Below are 16,784 nucleotides of genomic sequence, written 5' to 3' on the forward strand. Positions count from 1 at the left end.
GAAGTATAAAATATAAACAAAACTAAAAATTAAAAATATTATTATAAAAATTATATTAATATTGAAAATGTTAACGTTCATGACCCGTGAATAGTTTCATAATTTGTTAGCCGTCTGTCGAGTTCTCTTCCTGTTGAGTCGCTATTTGCTACATTCTACAGTCTACCGAGTAGACGAATCGATCTGCAGCTTTACAGTGGTACTTCAAGCCAGAACATAAAGAAGAGTAGTTACCGCATTATTCTGATCAGATAATACACAAGAAGCTTTGATTAAAAACATGTTTCAATTCACTAATGACGCGAATCCTTCTACTGGATATCTACTATAAAATATCCCCACTATCCAAACACGTTTATGTTTTAATCGAAAGTGTAGCATGTAACTTAACAATAACATGATAAAAACTTTCCAGATAGTTCTGATATGTCGCCTCATTTTAATGTACACATATCTGATTTATTCAAACAATTATACGTTTGTAATTATTTTTTCCGGATTTAGACATTTCTGCTAAATTTGCGTATAATTATTCACACTGACGCGTGCCTAAGATACGTTAACCGAAAAAAGGAAAAAATGCAAGTTATAAAGATGGCTGCGGAATATGGTGAAATAAAAAAAGATTTATTGGCGTAGTTTTTTGGACCAATCGAAATTTATATTGCTGTTCTTTCATTTGTGGCCCTAATTAAACATTTATGACTTATTTATTGATGCTCTGACTTGAGGGTGCTGACTAATTTACTTTTTATCTTTGCATTCTGTCCTGATGGCATAATCCCGCTGATATTAAGTTACCATTGTAAAAGAGGGTCAGATGTAAGGTTTATGGCCAAAGTGATTCATTCCGCTGGCGATCCTTTTGGTCTACAGACGTTTAGGGGCGAATCAGAGAATGAGAAAGTCCTGTCCGCCTTTCAATGGTCCTTCCACATCATTGTGACTGTTCTCTGACCTTGCAAGGGGACAACATCGAAGCACGCGGAGTCGCTCCAAAGCAGAACACAGAAGCATGTAATCATGATGAACGACTCACTGCTATCTTGAGCACGGAGAGAACCTACAAGGAAAAAATTCTAATTATCTTCCAATGCTGTAATATAAAGTTTTTAAATGTATCATTTGCTAATTTGGGAAAAAATTAATTTAGATGAAAAAATTGGAATTAGCTTTTCTTTATTTTAGAAAATGGACTGATATTTCATTTCATTCCCTTTCGAATTAGATTTTTAATGACAATAATTCCTGAATTGATAAGATGTTATATTGTGATTGTGTTACCCGCATTATTTCTGCTTCAATGCAAAGCAGTGGCACCATCACTTATAACAGTTAGTAATCTAGTTAGTTACTAAAGCTTTATTTATAAAAGTGCTAAATTAGTTATACTGATCACAATGAGATTTACCTAAGTATTTTTGTAAGGCATGCTTAGTCATTTATTTAATAAAAATTTCGATATCTGTATAAAGGTAAGAACCATGTCTATGATATGAACTGATGTATCTAGGTTGCTCGAGGAGCAATGTTCCACCAAAATCTAACGTCCATTTTTTTTCCTTTTTCAGCTACTTTAATAATGCAATCTGGCGTTCTCGTAAAATATCAAATGCTTTTCATCAATAACGCATGGATAACCCTCGCTTTGGATCGGGTCTTGCCTTTGCTTCAATACCTTCAATGTCTTTGCTTCCATTACTTTTAAGTCATTGAAAACGTTTTTGTGCTCCTCAAATTTCATCCCCATAGCTCCAGGCCTCAAAGTGAGATCAGTCCCCAGGGATATTCGCCGACTACTAACTTCTTTAGATGACGTTGATTCCGGTATCCATTCGATTTTCAACGGCTGGATAAATAAAAATACTTTTTTTTTAAATGATCAGTCAGCATTCAAATACATAAGCGCATCGAATATTAGTCAAGATGATACGGTTCTTTTTTTGCCGAAAACCAGTAACTACTCGCATTTCGCCGTGATTTCGTGGACTTGCCGGATATAATTCGCAAATTCACAGCATGCACTAGTTTTAGGAGTGAAAGAGAGAAGCAAATAAAATGATGGGAAGTCAGTCCACCCGCAGCTGCGGGAGAGGTATTCGAAGCGGGGGGGCTGTTGGTGCAACTGCGGGAGAGGTATTCGAAGCGGGGGGGCCGTTGGTGCAACTGCGCAGTTTGTCGGCGCGGTGCGCGAGCTCACTTTCTTTCGAAAAGCCGAAAGCGAGATCAGCTGATTGTGAGCGCAGTTGGTAAATGGGCCGCGGTGCGGCGCTCGCGCAAAGGGAGGGGCCCACCGCACCCAGGGCCTTGGCCCGCCCTTCCGGTCGCCCTTCCGCACCACGAGAGAACTGGTTTGCAGGGGAGGGGCACTTTCCCGCCCGCTCCCATTCGCTGCCGTCTAAGGTCATCCGCTCGCCGATCACCGCCACTTCGCCTGCCGCCCGCCACTCGGCCGCTCCTCCGCAGAGTCGCAGCATGTCACTGCTCAACGCCTCGCATCACCACCACCAGCCGCCGCCGCCGCCGCCTCCTCACCTGGCGCCCCCGCTGCGGACTCCCTACCTGCCGCCGCTGCGGCCGCCCGCCCCGCCTCCCGTCCGGCCCCCGGCACGGCCCCCTGCGCGGCCCCCGGCCCGAGCCACGCACACCTTCCACGCCGTACTCGACTACGACTACGAGGACGAGGATGGAGGCGCGGAGGCGCGGGACCAGCGCGGGCCCATCGTCGTGAAGAACGGCACGGTGCCCGTGGTGCCGCTGTACTCGTACCCCGCGCTCGACAACGGCACCCTGGTGCAGATCCCGGTGAGTTGCTTAGAGGTTAGCGGGCGGCGGCGGTGACGCGGTAGGGCGTGTCTGCCCCAGCGGTGAAAGTGAGCTTGGGGGCGGGGAGGGAGGGGTTTCCTCGTGTGGGGAGGGGGCGGGTGTCCCAAAAAGCGGCCCCAGGGCGGAGCGGAGGGGGGCAGTCACTGAACGAAGGTATCCACCGGCGGGCGGCGGGCGCAAGGCCGCCGTTCGGCAGGCGAAAGACGAAAAAATAAAAGAGTCCCGCGCGTGTATTGTCACAAGTGCATCCTTGATCTGTCTGCTCGGCATATCAAGGTGGAATATTATTAACCTCATTTGTTTGGTTTCTTTGACGGAAAGTGATGTGAGCTGCTCTCCGGTTGGACGTAATCTTTTCGTTCAGCGTATTCGAGCGTGACAGGGCGACGAGTTTCCTTTGTATTCGCATTGCGGATAGGTTTCCTAGACACGTCTCCCTCCCTTCGCCTCGAGTGATTCTTGAAAATAGTAACCGCTAAAAAATAATTCTGCTGAAATGAGAACTTCCGTGTGATTAATTCCCATATAATTATATCCGCATGTTTGTGCGAACAGTGAATTCGCCTTTTCGACGCATTTACTTTGTACTTATTTTGACATATGATTGAAAAAGCTGTAAAAGTTAGTGATGCTGAATATGCGATAATTTTGCCTAATCAACAGTTCAGATGAAATTTTTTTGAGGGATAACAAGGATTTAGGCAATATTTATCAATTACTGGCTTGTATTAATTAATCGAAAATATTTTTTGTTTCATTTTTATAACACTTGCGGCGATTTCCAGCCCCGGCAGAAAGGCAATAGAAGTCGGAAGACTTTAAAAGAAGAGAATGTAATTCGATTGCGACGGTTTAGTTTCGGTATCGTACCAAATGATGAAATAAAACTAAGTATTTTAAATTCCACATTCGCGACTCAAGCGCCTCCTCTGTCCTCATTCTCACGATGTAATTTTGGTATTCATTAATTAAAAGCAAATTTATAGATATTATATATTTCGTTATTAACATTTTAATCAATTTAGCAGAATATCGAATTATCAGTAGCGATTCAAATCAATCTCCGGGTTGAAGAAATGAGCTAGTGAGTTTCAGAATACTTTGGCATCAGTTAATTGTTGTGATCATGCTATCGGAGATCATAGCAAGGTAGAAACATAAAAATGATATAAACATTCATAAAATAGATGTTTTAAAGTGATTTCAGTTTTAAAAACTGGAAGATAACAATAGTGGGCATGTTTCCAACGGATACAAAGTTTCAAATTAAATTTATATTTGGGCGTTTTAACATTACGTACTTCATTCATAATATTTTCTCTAAAGACAAATTCTAGACCAAATTTTCTTATTATTTGATCGATTTCTGGTGTAAAGTGGATCTATCACTTTTCATTGCCAAAAGTGTTTGGTCGCATAAATTAATTTCCAGAGAAGATGGAGCTAGATGGATGGGTGAGCAAAAATTCATGTCTATATATATTTGCCAAGGCCTGAGGTAAGGGCGTTGGTCAAGAATGCTAACATATCCGCAGCTCAGATTCCATTGTGCGAAATGACCTCAAACTCTCTAGCGGCAGACATCATATTGTTACACGAGGCACAGGGGAAATACACTAAACGGGTTATTTTGATAACATGTTTGAAAATAGTTGTGAGCGAATGACAGATGGTGAAAAGGAAATAATCCCTATAGGTAAACGTAGAGACAATTTTACGAAAAAGCGACAGGTTTTCAAAGATTCCATGTTTTGTTTAGTAGAGCCTAAGAAATGAGGAAGTAAAGAGATTCAAAAATGTCTCCCAGTTGGAAGTACTAGAACATGTCCTCCTCCCACCTCAGATAGCTCGTATTTTGAAGGATTCGCAGGCTCGGATAAAATACTTTTCATGTTGATGAAATGCTTTTGAAACGGTGGCATTACTCGATTCCCGGAAAGCAAAGACCGCGCAGGTGTGTCCGTTTATTTGGTATGTGAATTAATATCAGGAAAATCAATTCAGCGGCGAATAAGGAAAGTGTACGCTGAGTTGCCTCATCGAGGTAAGGTAAGAGGTGCCCAAAGGAATTGAATTGAATTGTTATGTACCATCTAAATATTATACACTGAAATTTGAGCCACATAGCATTCCTCTTGAAGTCCTTGTGAAAAAATCGGTGTATCGAGCAATATGACCCGCAACTATAAATAAAGTTTAAAGGCAACGCCTGATCGAGAAAGGATAATATTTCGGCGCTATGTGTCATCGTTGACGTGTATGTTCGAAGTTTTTTTTAGTAAATGTTATGATATTAAATAATAAAAAAATCACGGATACGAATTTGACTTCCTAATTCACTCATACGTGAATGAAACTAACATCTTTCCGCATTCCAAGTCAAATAATCACCTCCACCTCTATATACCTGGTATATGACACCTACGAGATTTTATGCGAGAAATTTGCGTCTTAGGTTTTCGTCCTGCATGTTAGACAAAATTTCTATGAAAGTGATTAAGTGTACCAAAAAAATTCAGCAAATAGTATTAGGGAATCTTTCGTGCAGATTTCATTTGCCATAGGACGCTAATTACAGGTCAGCTGTTGACTGTGGACGTATTAACACTGCGGCGGCGAGGAGTTAAGTCATCGGGGGAATCATAATCACTCTCATAGGAAATCATCGGTCAGAAATCCGAAGATTGGCTGAATACAGTTCGCCACTCAGCTTTCCTGCATGCTTACCTTTTCATATTTTCACACACATTTTAAATCAAAGAGGATAACCCAAAATCAGTTGAAATAAAGGCTCACATGAGGCTTTCCTTCGTAGTTCTTCCCATCCACTTGCTTCCTGATGGCTGCCTCCATCAGCTCTCCTGATAAGATGATATAAAACTTCATTTCACTCTCTGGTAGGGGGAAACTTCGAGCGATGCTGAAGGCACGGGTATGGAATCCACTCAATACGACGGTTATTCGCTCTCACCGCTTCAGGGCTTAACAAATAAATGCTTTCGCCTCGCTCAGAACTTCATTTTCTCTCATAGTAGGAACACGAATGTGAACGATGTCTGGAATAACTTTTGATAGTAAACATTACAGTGGCACTATCAAATGTTACTTACCGCTTTGCTTTCACATTCCTTCATGTGTGTGAGATATCATTTCTGCATTGTACGCTTTCGGGAACAATTAACGAAAAAGATTCAACCTTAAATAATGCGGTAGCTGGAAGTGCAAATATAGTAAGAAAGCGTAGGCTAATACATTCCAAATTCCATAAATTTATAAATTCAGTTAATTCACATATATAAAATTCCTTTTATCCAAGATGGCCTTTTCAATAAAGTTTTAGAAGCTTTGCGGTCAGTTATAGGCATGAAAAATTATATTTAATTTGCCAATGGAATAATTTCACAATAATAAAAGAGGAATATTCAATGGTTCGATATAGTGCCAGACGTATCTGAGATATTTTCATAGCACCATATGTGTTTTTGAATGCAACAAATGTCTCGCATTGCTCTGACAATACTTCCTGCCATTTCAACGAAGTGGAGAGCGGCATCGTGAGTTACGGGCGAAACAAATGACTAATCCAAACAAGCATTCACCTGCACTGAACGGGCGAGCAGTATCTTTCGGCTCACTGAAGAACAGGATGATATTTGAAGCCCTGGCCACGCCGCGCAACAAGTTCTGGCTTTGACCGTCGATTATTACGGCGCTGCTCCACATTTCCTTTCCCGGAAATTTTTTTCACACCTTGCCATGCGTGAGATCTCTTCTAAATAGATTCCCCTACGAATCAACAAGAAATAATTTCACATAACTTGGGAATTCCACACTTTCCTTTGTTGAGCAAAGAATGGAACCGCATAAAGACTAATTCTCTTAGTTCAGCAAGAAAGTAAAATCTCGGCGGATAAACGGTCCACGTGCAAAGCGGCATGCCCTCTCTAACGGTACTAGATATATCGTAGCATTCAACGCTTTTAACGGCCAAATACTACCTTCTTTGCGGAGAATGCTACTTTTCATTTTACAATTTTTCTCGGCAGAGAGTAGTCCTACTGTTAGTAACATGCCATGCTCCAAGGAAGATAATATGGGAATATCTCATGGCCTCATTTTAATTAGTCGTTTCAATTCCCCAGCTGATTTTTATTGAGGGTAATATTTACCATATGAACTGGGAATCCTTTTCGATTTCGTAAATTTTATCGACCAGTTACTGAGCATTAGAGAATACACACCAAAAATACACAATGACATTTCGTGGCAGGCCTAAAATTAATTGCATGCTGAATGGTACCGTTGGACTGACGTTTGAGTCTCTCGAATGCAGAAACGCAGCTCTACGTCATTTCCTCATTCAAAACGATCTTCCTAGGCACACAGATCACATGCCATGTATTATTGACGGAGGTGGTTTAGCGTGCAAGGTGAGTTTGTATGCGAAGACCAAAACATCAGAGCTTATAGCTGTTAACTCCTATTCACTCACCTTTTTCGTATTTATATTTTCTGTCGCTATTTTTTAACCTTAAAATCATACCTTAGAATCTAAGTTTCCCTTTCCCGGTGTCTAAATAATATTAAATTTCGCACCCACGAGTAGGCTAGTTGATGGTGCAATTAAAAAAATTACATTCACAATCAGTCGATCACGCGCCATCGATGTGCCCCAGTCAATATGAGACTCAACTATTGCAGATGAGCAGTGGTTTTGATTTTATAGAAAGGCCAAATTTTTTTATTGTATAAAAATGAAAAAAAATAGTAGGAGAAACGCATAGGTAGTTCGCATGCACATAGCTTTGGAGGCAACTGACAATGAGGTGCAGATGTGGCACCTGCCCGAAATCTTAATTGGAAGAAATCACCTCGACCGGGAATAGAACCGTTCGCACTCCACGCGACTAATGACACACCGAGATAACGTCCAGCAATCAGCAGTCCCTTCTGAAATTTCTTGGGACCTGTCCAAAAATTCTACGAGGACAATTATGCTCAAGAACTTATAAGAAGGTTATTTATTCTCACTAGCTGACTCAGGATAGCCGAGTGCTAAGGCTCTTCATGTCTGCAGGGAAGTCCAGCGCTAGTTTACAGTAGCTAATGGCATTCGCTCAGAAACATATTGCTCGCGCTAATTTTTTGCCTCTGAAAGGTTACACGAATGGAAAAAAATATTCTCTAAATGTGGTAAAAATGTTCTTGATGCTAGTTTTTCAGGAAACAGGGCAAATGGTTGGGCAAATGAATTGGGATAGAAGATCGAAAAAATACGGATATTCAAATCACAAAAAATAAATTTTTAAATCCGAGAACTTTTGCCGAAAGGTTTTCAATTCGTTAAAGAAGGAGGCCAAAATTATGTTGTTTTGTGAATCATCACCATCAAAGAATGCAAGGCTCAAGATAAATGTAGGTGGCCAAGAACTTGGATAGTTAGTAATTCCACTATTACGGCTGCACACTAACGGAAAAGTGACCTAGCTGTGAGGGAATGAGGAAGAGAATTGCGTTCGAAAAGGAAGCGTTCATGAACGGGAAAGAACTGATGAGGAGATCTTTACGAAGGAGTTTATAGAATAGGGTTTTGGTGAAGAGCGTGCAGCGCTTTTCGGAGCAGAAACATGGACGCTTAGGAAGGAGGACTAGAGAAGACTGGAGGCGTTCGAGACGTGGGTGTGGAAGAGAATGGAGAAGGTGAAGTGGATGGAGAGGTAGAGGGACGATGAAGTGCTGGACATGGTGGGTGAGGAGACGAGATACGGAGGAGGCAACTTTTGGGCGGCGGAAGGATGTGGGATTAGGATGAGAATGTCGGGTGGGAGTGGGAGGGAGGGGATAGGATTATGGAGAGGGTGGATTATGACTGGAAGAGGGAGCTCCAAGTTTGTAGAAGAGATGGGGGTGGATGATCGAAAAAATGCTACCGGGCGACCTGATGAAAACATCAATGATAGAAAATGATTTTGATCCGTGGTCCAGTAGAAGCGGAGGTACGAAGGTAATCGAAAATAATTGAGATATTTTAGTCGCTTATACTTTGCCTAAATATTTGGTTTTCCTCTTGCGAAAGTATAAGTTTTTATGAAAGATATCACTCACACTTCGAGGATTCCTCTACAGATGAAGAGAACGATTGTAAATACTGAGAAGCAAAACGATATGTCGTCCATAGAACAGTTATCTTTTACAAATTTTGGGTGAGGAAATTTTAAACTATTCAGGCATCCTTTAAAGAAGGGATTCAATAATAAATGAAAATAATCCGTGTCAACGAATGATTGGAAAGACCATCTATTCTTTTCTATTGAATAAACTCGAATGTGTTTTTGAGGTAACATGCTCACTTAATTTAGTGATACGATTCTCAATATCAATGTAGAGCAGGAGGCGTGGCTCTCACACGCCATGGGCCACACTCAATATTCACAGTCTTCACCCATAATCATGTTCCACCAGGGATTTTTTTCTCTCCTTACGAGAACATTTATCTATATTACTTTGCTTCAAATAATTTTCAGGCCATTGCCGCTCCCTCGAAAATTCTACGGTACCACGCATTAGTTAAATCCTCAAGTGCCAACCCCATACATAACTACTTATCTCTCAGAAAACAATCCGTGCCTGACTCAGCAAAATCTATTGCAAATGGCTAAAAGATTTTAGAATTTTTTAAATGCGTTCTCGGGTAGGTTGAAAAGGCCTTTTATCTTCCCTTCCCTTTAACAGAAGATGGAAGGTGAAAAGTTTTTGCTGACTTTCGACCGCACTACTCTTCATCTGGCGCTAATCCCACGTCTAAGCCACAACTTTAATGTTCCAGGATACGCTCTATGAGTGCTTAGTGCGAAATATTCCATTGCTCAAGTTTCTGTGGAAAAAATTTCCCCCCAAAATGGCTTTCTATCGAAATTTGCATCCGGACGTCAAACTTTTGGCATATTCAACATACACGGAAAACCTCTCGTCAAGTCGCTGCAAGTATATTTTTCCGTGAATGGGTGAGTGTGACTTTTCTTAGATCTAAAGCCTGAATCATACGATGATTTATTTTCCATCCGTCAGAGAGATAGGTTTTCTAGGACCAAAAGAATGATCGCTCGAGCCATCATTTTCTGAGTCATTCCCACCTTCCCTTTCTCAATCGCTCATTCCCTCACTTCCCGTCTTTACAACCGACATTTACTTCAAAGCCAAGCGCAGAGCCGTGTTCGCGGCCGAGCGTTCTCAGTGACTGAAAGACGGGACCCACAATGGTTTCAGCGACAACAATAAAATATCGGACCCGCCGCGTGATTGAGAAAGGAAAGGGATCTCCATCCTTGAAGCCATCGCGGAAAATGATTGTGTGAAAGGGGAATTTTTCCGCCATCATTGGAGCGATCCCTGAAGCTATCCCTCGGAAGGGATGGAAAAATGATCGTGATTCCGGATTGATAAGTGTGGTGCTCTCAATCAGCAGCGGACAGGCGTGTTTTTAGAATAGCGTCATTAAGACCTGCCGATGATATGCTCACTTTGAAAATGCAAATAATGTAATAATATCCGTGGTGGATGTTCATTTATTTAATGAGACAATTTTTGTCTTCAGCCGAAAGGCTATGTTGGATCGAAAAAATTGTTTTGTCCACTATTGGCGAAATTTACAACGCGTTTTGATACAGATTCCACTGCAGGTCAACTAAGGAGCAGCACAGATTCTTAATTTAACGATGACACGTGTCGAAACATATTGTTAGCAGGGATGACAAGTGAAACGAAACGAAAATATTTCGTTTCGACCCGGAGCGAAACGAAAATACGAGGCCTGGGTTTAATTTCGTTCTCGCACGACACTATAATCACCAAGGAGTTTAATTTCGACACGGGACGAAACTTTACTCCCGGGAACAAAACTAAATTAATCGAAACCCCGCTGCTCATAGTTAAGTTTCGATCTCAGAATTTGAATGGAAGGGGAAAATAGGAAATAGTTTCGACCCATTGCATGAGAGAATGCAGAGAGGTTAAAATATTGAAATTAAAAATCGTTTGCGTTCTCCGTTCTCCTGTTTTGGTAAAAATATAAGTGCCCCATGCATCTCATGGCGGTTGGTTGTACCTCTTCTTCATTCAACCATACTTCGTACTCATGTCAGTATATGGGTCGAAACCAAACTCTTCGATGCGAAACCTTGTCCTCATTTCGTTTCGTCCCAGAGGTTTAGTTTAGTTTCGACCGGAAGTAGTTTTGACTCCGATTTCGTTTCGACCCTGAGATAGAGCATTTGCTTTGCCTGAGTTTACCTCGCAGGGTTTTATTCGTTTCCACATTTCGCTCATTTCGAACGAAATTATTGAGATTTGGCTGCTTTTGACTTTCGTTTCGATTGCCATCCCTAGTCGTCTCTTTCGCTATTAAATGGAGAGTGCGGACATTTTTATTGATAACTAGAAATATTGTGCCAATTTAGATATGAAGAAAAATCGCGATTTGAGAACTTAGAATATGTCCAACATTCGACGAAGGATGATAACCATACCTATACCGGAGACTAATTTCATAAAAAATACTGGGACGCGGCGCTGATTCAAAATTCAAAAGAGCAACTGAGACTGAGTTCTTGGCGTCTGAGACTCGGCTGTAGGACCTTTGATGTAATCGTTCGGCTTAATACCCGCTCATTTTAAGCTTGTGTTAAAAGTTCTCTATTGCATATATTGTAATTACCTAGAGGATACTCAAGTACCCAAATATTCGCCGATCGCCCGGACGAGAACACGAACTGCTCAGAAGAGTTGACCTTCCGACCTTCGACCGGAGCGTCGGTTGTCATCCATTCCGCGTGGTCGCCAAATATTTGGCCCATAAAAGCTATTCGCCGCATCGAACATTGCCAATACGCAAATGAGATTCCGCCAAAAATATATTTAGATAATTGACGCATTTAAAATGCACAGTTCTTCGCCAATTCTGAGACCACGCACCTCGTTGTGGGCGACGGAGTGGTCCTACTAGTCCAGGCCGCAATTTATGCAATTAATTAGCAATGCTCAAATTAATTATAAATAACGACAAAAAACAAGCTTGAAAGCTTCGGGGCATTTTCTCGAATTCCTGTTTTCGATGGCGTTTGGTATACTCCTATTGCCCGCCGTCTACTTGCCAAGAAGAGGAGGCGTGTACCTACTTCATCCACGCTGAGCGAAACGCCCAATCAGGGATCTACGGATCGCGGAAAGACATTTAAAAGTTTCCATCGCTTTGCATGATGAAAAATCAGATGTAATAAGAAATTTCGCGAGTTACGACTGAAAATTCATACGACTATGGAGCTCCTGTTCAATTAACATTTTGCGTTTCCTTCTTTCAGGTTATCAGGCTTGACTACTACTCAAATGATACACAATACGTGATTCGATCACAATAACTTACTTTTTTCCTAAAAACTTTTTCACGGCGAAATGAAATGACGCTATACAGTTCTATTTTAGGAATTAACTTTCACTTTGCCGGCATGTTTCGGAAAACAGCGATTTACTTGGATCTCTTATTTCCTTAGTTCACCTTAGCAGCCCTGAATATATTTGGAAAGCGTCGTTGCGAAAGATGCACTAAAGAACGTAATTTTCCATGAAAACTCTTAAAGCTTGACCGGAATTCGAAACCGGATCCTCCAGTTGCCGGTAGGGTGTGCTTACAATGGGGAACTTGCATGAATTTTTTTTATTTCATAGGCGGACAGAAAATTATTTTCTGAATACAACAAAGAAAACCGCATGTAAATCTGAGTTTTCCTTCGCGAGATATTTAATGATAAATATAACGAATTTTAAAGCGCGGGAAAAACTCCCTCACCCCCCAAGCCGCTGCCGACGAAGCCTCGATGACGGGCGCGTTCCGAAATTCACTGGCAGCACTGTCAGTGCTGCCAAACCGTTCCTAAATCAACTGGCAGTACGGTGCAGTAACGGATGACGTCAGCCGTTTGATGACGTTCCCTACGGTGAACTCTACTGCGGCTACTGCAAGCCGAGAGCAGCAGTAGCGGCAGTAAGCAGACGATTGGCGGTAAAATTTTAACTTGGCGGTGTGTTTTCGTATAGTCATTGCGCGCGCGAGAAGATGCAAGTTATAATAAATGCCTGAGTTATCTCTTCACTGCCACTAAAGAATAAGTAGAAAGGGTAATAAAATGTTTTTATCCATGTATATTATCTACTTCGAGTGACTGAAAAACTCGAATATCTGCTTTTTAAAAGTAGGGTTCGTGAAGTGTTCAGCAACCGAGAAAGAGGATTTTTTGGGGGCTGATGGTAAATCAGGCTGCTTTGCTGTCTTCTTTGAATTATTGGTCCAGTCAAAGTTGAATGTAATCCATCGTTTCTGGATACATTCTATTTACAGTGTAAAATAGAAATATAACGATGTTGTCTTACTTTTGACGAAGATAATTCAGGTCTTAAATTACTCCTATTAATCTTTAAAGCCTAATGGAATATGATTTTTGTGAAAAATTGTTAAAACGATGGTAAATCGTGACTCTATTTGGCATCGTTCTTGCTGACAATTCCTAAAAAATTGCCCGAGAATGAAGGTGCTTTACCCTCGAGAAAACCCTCTTGCCGTGGGCAGGAGCAGCGGCAGTAAGCAGACGCAAGCCGATGTTCACCTGTTTTTGGAACACAACAAACGCCTTGTAAAACACATACAAAACAAATAGAACACTATACGTAGTATAGTACGCAAGTAAGTGAAATATAATGGACATAATTCAGAATATATTCAAGTAAACCGAGAAAAATAACTTCCACTCATAAATATACATTGGATGTGAAAATGGCCAGTGTTGTACGCGAATGAATTTCTGTATACCCATATGAAACGTTTGGTTTGCTAATTTCGTGTGATTTACCGATGGTGTCTTGAATAATTATCGTTAACCCCAATTGTAGATAAGAAGTAATCCCAGAAAACCTCAACGCAAGAAACTATAATTAAAGTTACGTTTTCCACGCATGTATGTGTATCATTACAGAAATGTATGCATAAACTTTCTTGATTTCTATCATCAATGCGATGCGACTTTCTTGTTCTATGCCATACCGTTAAATGTGTAAGCATATTCTAGGAAGTGGCACACGCAATTTTAACTGTACGTTGGAAATTCGTCTCCCTTGACATTCTTCTACCCTATCACTGTACTCATGTTTTCGTCTGCTTGAGTTTCAGCATACTCGCTTATTTTGCGTCAGTGCATGAAGTACGAAATATGATGTGTAGTAAAGCATATATTGCCTTTAACTTTTCTTCAATCATGAATGTTGAGGGGCAGGCTAATTAAATCCTGCATCGGTGACTTGTAAATTGTTCTTGATAATGTTTGCGCACTGAAAACCTAACAATGGAAGGCATTTTCAACCTGAGATTGAAGTACTTTTAATTTTAAAGGTCTTACGTGACTCTCCTCGATTGCAATGGATATTTAAAAAGTATTTGTTTAGGCTGCAATACATCAATTTCGAAGTTTCATGCTTGCAACTTATATATTGAATTTACTTTGAAGGTGACATTTGCACGATTCATTATTTCCCGCGAAATTATCAACGGCAGCTACTGTTGACCGTTCCGAAATCACTGTCTTGCTTACAGTGGCAGTACTGTTTTCCGTTCCGTTTTGCAGCAGCAGTAGCAGTACTGCCAGTGAATTACGGAACGCGCCCGACGTCAAAGGTGCCTAAACATCACGCGAAGCTATTGTTGTGATTGTTTGTAATAGTTTCCAGCAGTTGTGAGAGCTTCGTTTGTTAGACGTGTTGATTATTTTATATTTAAAGATAAATATCCGACGATAGAGGCTTGGAAGCCCTCGTATTTTGCATTATTTATAATATTAATATCTGAGTAAGGGCATAAAATATAAAACTGGAGCAGTTAAACCAAAAATTTGATTATACCTAAATAACATCGTTGTAGGAGTCTGAGCCACGGCCATTGGAAGGGGGATACGTTAATTGTAAGTTGATGTTATCGACGGCATATCATTCATTTAAGTATGTAATTAGAACGATTTTGATGTTTACTAATGTCCGCTATGCTTTTATATACAATAACTTCATCCGTTTATTCGTAGGTACCGGAGAATTCGTCGTTTAGGACTGTCTGTGCTTGTATTATGGGGTGAATTCCAGACAATGCAACTTTTGCTCGCTGATTGGAGACATCTAGAAACATTTTTGTGCCAAAATAGTGTTATTTTCAACGTGACATCTCCCGTTAAGCTACTGCTAATAATCACAGTGCCAGTGGTTGTAATGCACTAAGTTTGACAAGGTTGAAAAATATCGGCCAAGAGTTATCAGTGTTCCATCGTGATTGAATTGTAAAAAGTGCTATTACGCTATCGATAAATGTCTAACAGTAGTGTAAAAATTGTCAGTGGCGTGCTAATCTCCGTTGTTCACCGTAGATATGACATTTCACGATCACGCTATTGAAATAAAAACTGTGTGTGAAGTTTGTTATTCCATTATTTCAACGAATAGTAGTGAGAAATGTCACCTGTGTGGGCTAATTTAAGGGTTTAAATCAGTGAATAAATAGTTGTATTCATCATAACGAGTTCTGTTATTGTAAGTTGTACGTGATGAATATACGAATATGATAGTGACATCCAGTTTTTGATAAGAGTATTTGCCTATTTCCCATTATATTTTTATGGTATATGCTAGTATATTGTTTATGGATTTAAATAATATAGGTAGAATTTATTTCAATGGTAGCTTGTGTGTGTGTTGGAAGCGGAACCGATTCGCGATCTCACATGTGGATTGTGTGCAGACTGTTTTGCTGTGAATTCGTACCGTAGGACGGATAGGACTACCTTCTCCGTTAATCCGGCGTTGCCAAATTCAACAGCACAGCTTACTCTCATGTCAACAGCACAGCTTACGATCGTTATCCTCCAGTATTACAAGTTTCTTTTAGAACTCGATTTGCCGCCGACGTATAGCAATAATTTGTCTTAACAAATTCCATGAGGGTCGTGGCATCAATTTTTGGTGTCCTAAAAAAAGGCTGGTGTCCTAACACCCCATGCCACACGCCTTTTAGGCGGCTTGCGGGGTATTATGTAGACGTAGATGAATTTCAGGTGTACTATTCGAACGAGTGGCAACGTTATTATCCATTTTTCTGATAACCAAAACACACGAAGTGAAACGCTTGTATTTCATAATCCCGATGCCGCATTATTAATATCCCAAGTAATAATCTAGGCACAATAGCAATAGGAGAACTTGCCCAAGAATAACAGAACAAAATAAAGTGACGATGAGCGGCTAAATACTCCCTCAAAACAAATTTTACACCATGCGCTCAGCGTATTTCCCTACTCCCTACGGTTGTTTAGGCACCTATGACGTCACGCCTGGCCTCAGCAACGCTCGGGTGTCTTCGCGCAGTGGTCGGCTCAGAGAAATTTTTCTCGATTTTAAATGCAATTTTTTTATTTCTTTTGATGTTGAATGGAGAAACTGAAGGTATTTTTGCGAGCTAATGTATCCATTTGACTTATTCAAAATAGATTTTAGAGCAATCTACGACCCATGCAAGTTCCTCATTATATTTTTCGGATTCAATAGAGAAGTGTTTTTCCTCATTCTTTTGCGAAAGTTCACCACCAGGTTGAACAAACATTTACCAATGATAATTTTATCAAATCACGGGCAGCTAATAACTCATCGTGTGATCGCGTTTGACTGACTGAACAGAAAATACATCGTATATTAATGAATTATAGGATTCGAACCACTTCACAATGTCGGACCGATTCGCATGTAAAATTGCTTTCATCGGGCTTAGAGTTCAGAGCTCGATAGATGGGTACTATTTTCAATTTTCCTCTGATAGGTCCACCCAGCATCTTCATTTTCCCAATTGAAATTGAAGCAGGCAAGCGACTGGTGATTATCAC

The 16,784-nt window shown here is 40.7% G+C and overlaps 1 protein-coding gene across 1 annotated transcript in view; it reads left to right on the plus strand.

Annotated features, from left to right (window-relative positions):
- The first annotated feature begins 2,219 nt into the window (after positions 1–2,219).
- Positions 2,220–16,784, plus strand: part of LOC124170886 (protein spaetzle 3) — a 192,533-nt gene continuing 177,968 nt past the window's right edge. The window contains exon 1 of the mRNA XM_046549915.1: positions 2,220–2,805. Within this exon, the coding sequence (XP_046405871.1) occupies positions 2,254–2,805 (552 nt within the window). The 5' untranslated portion in view covers positions 2,220–2,253. The remainder of the gene's footprint in view (positions 2,806–16,784) is intronic.

The sequence above is a fragment of the Ischnura elegans genome, chromosome X, assembly GCF_921293095.1.
Source record: "Ischnura elegans chromosome X, ioIscEleg1.1, whole genome shotgun sequence".
In the NCBI taxonomy this organism is placed as follows: domain Eukaryota; kingdom Metazoa; phylum Arthropoda; class Insecta; order Odonata; family Coenagrionidae; genus Ischnura; species Ischnura elegans.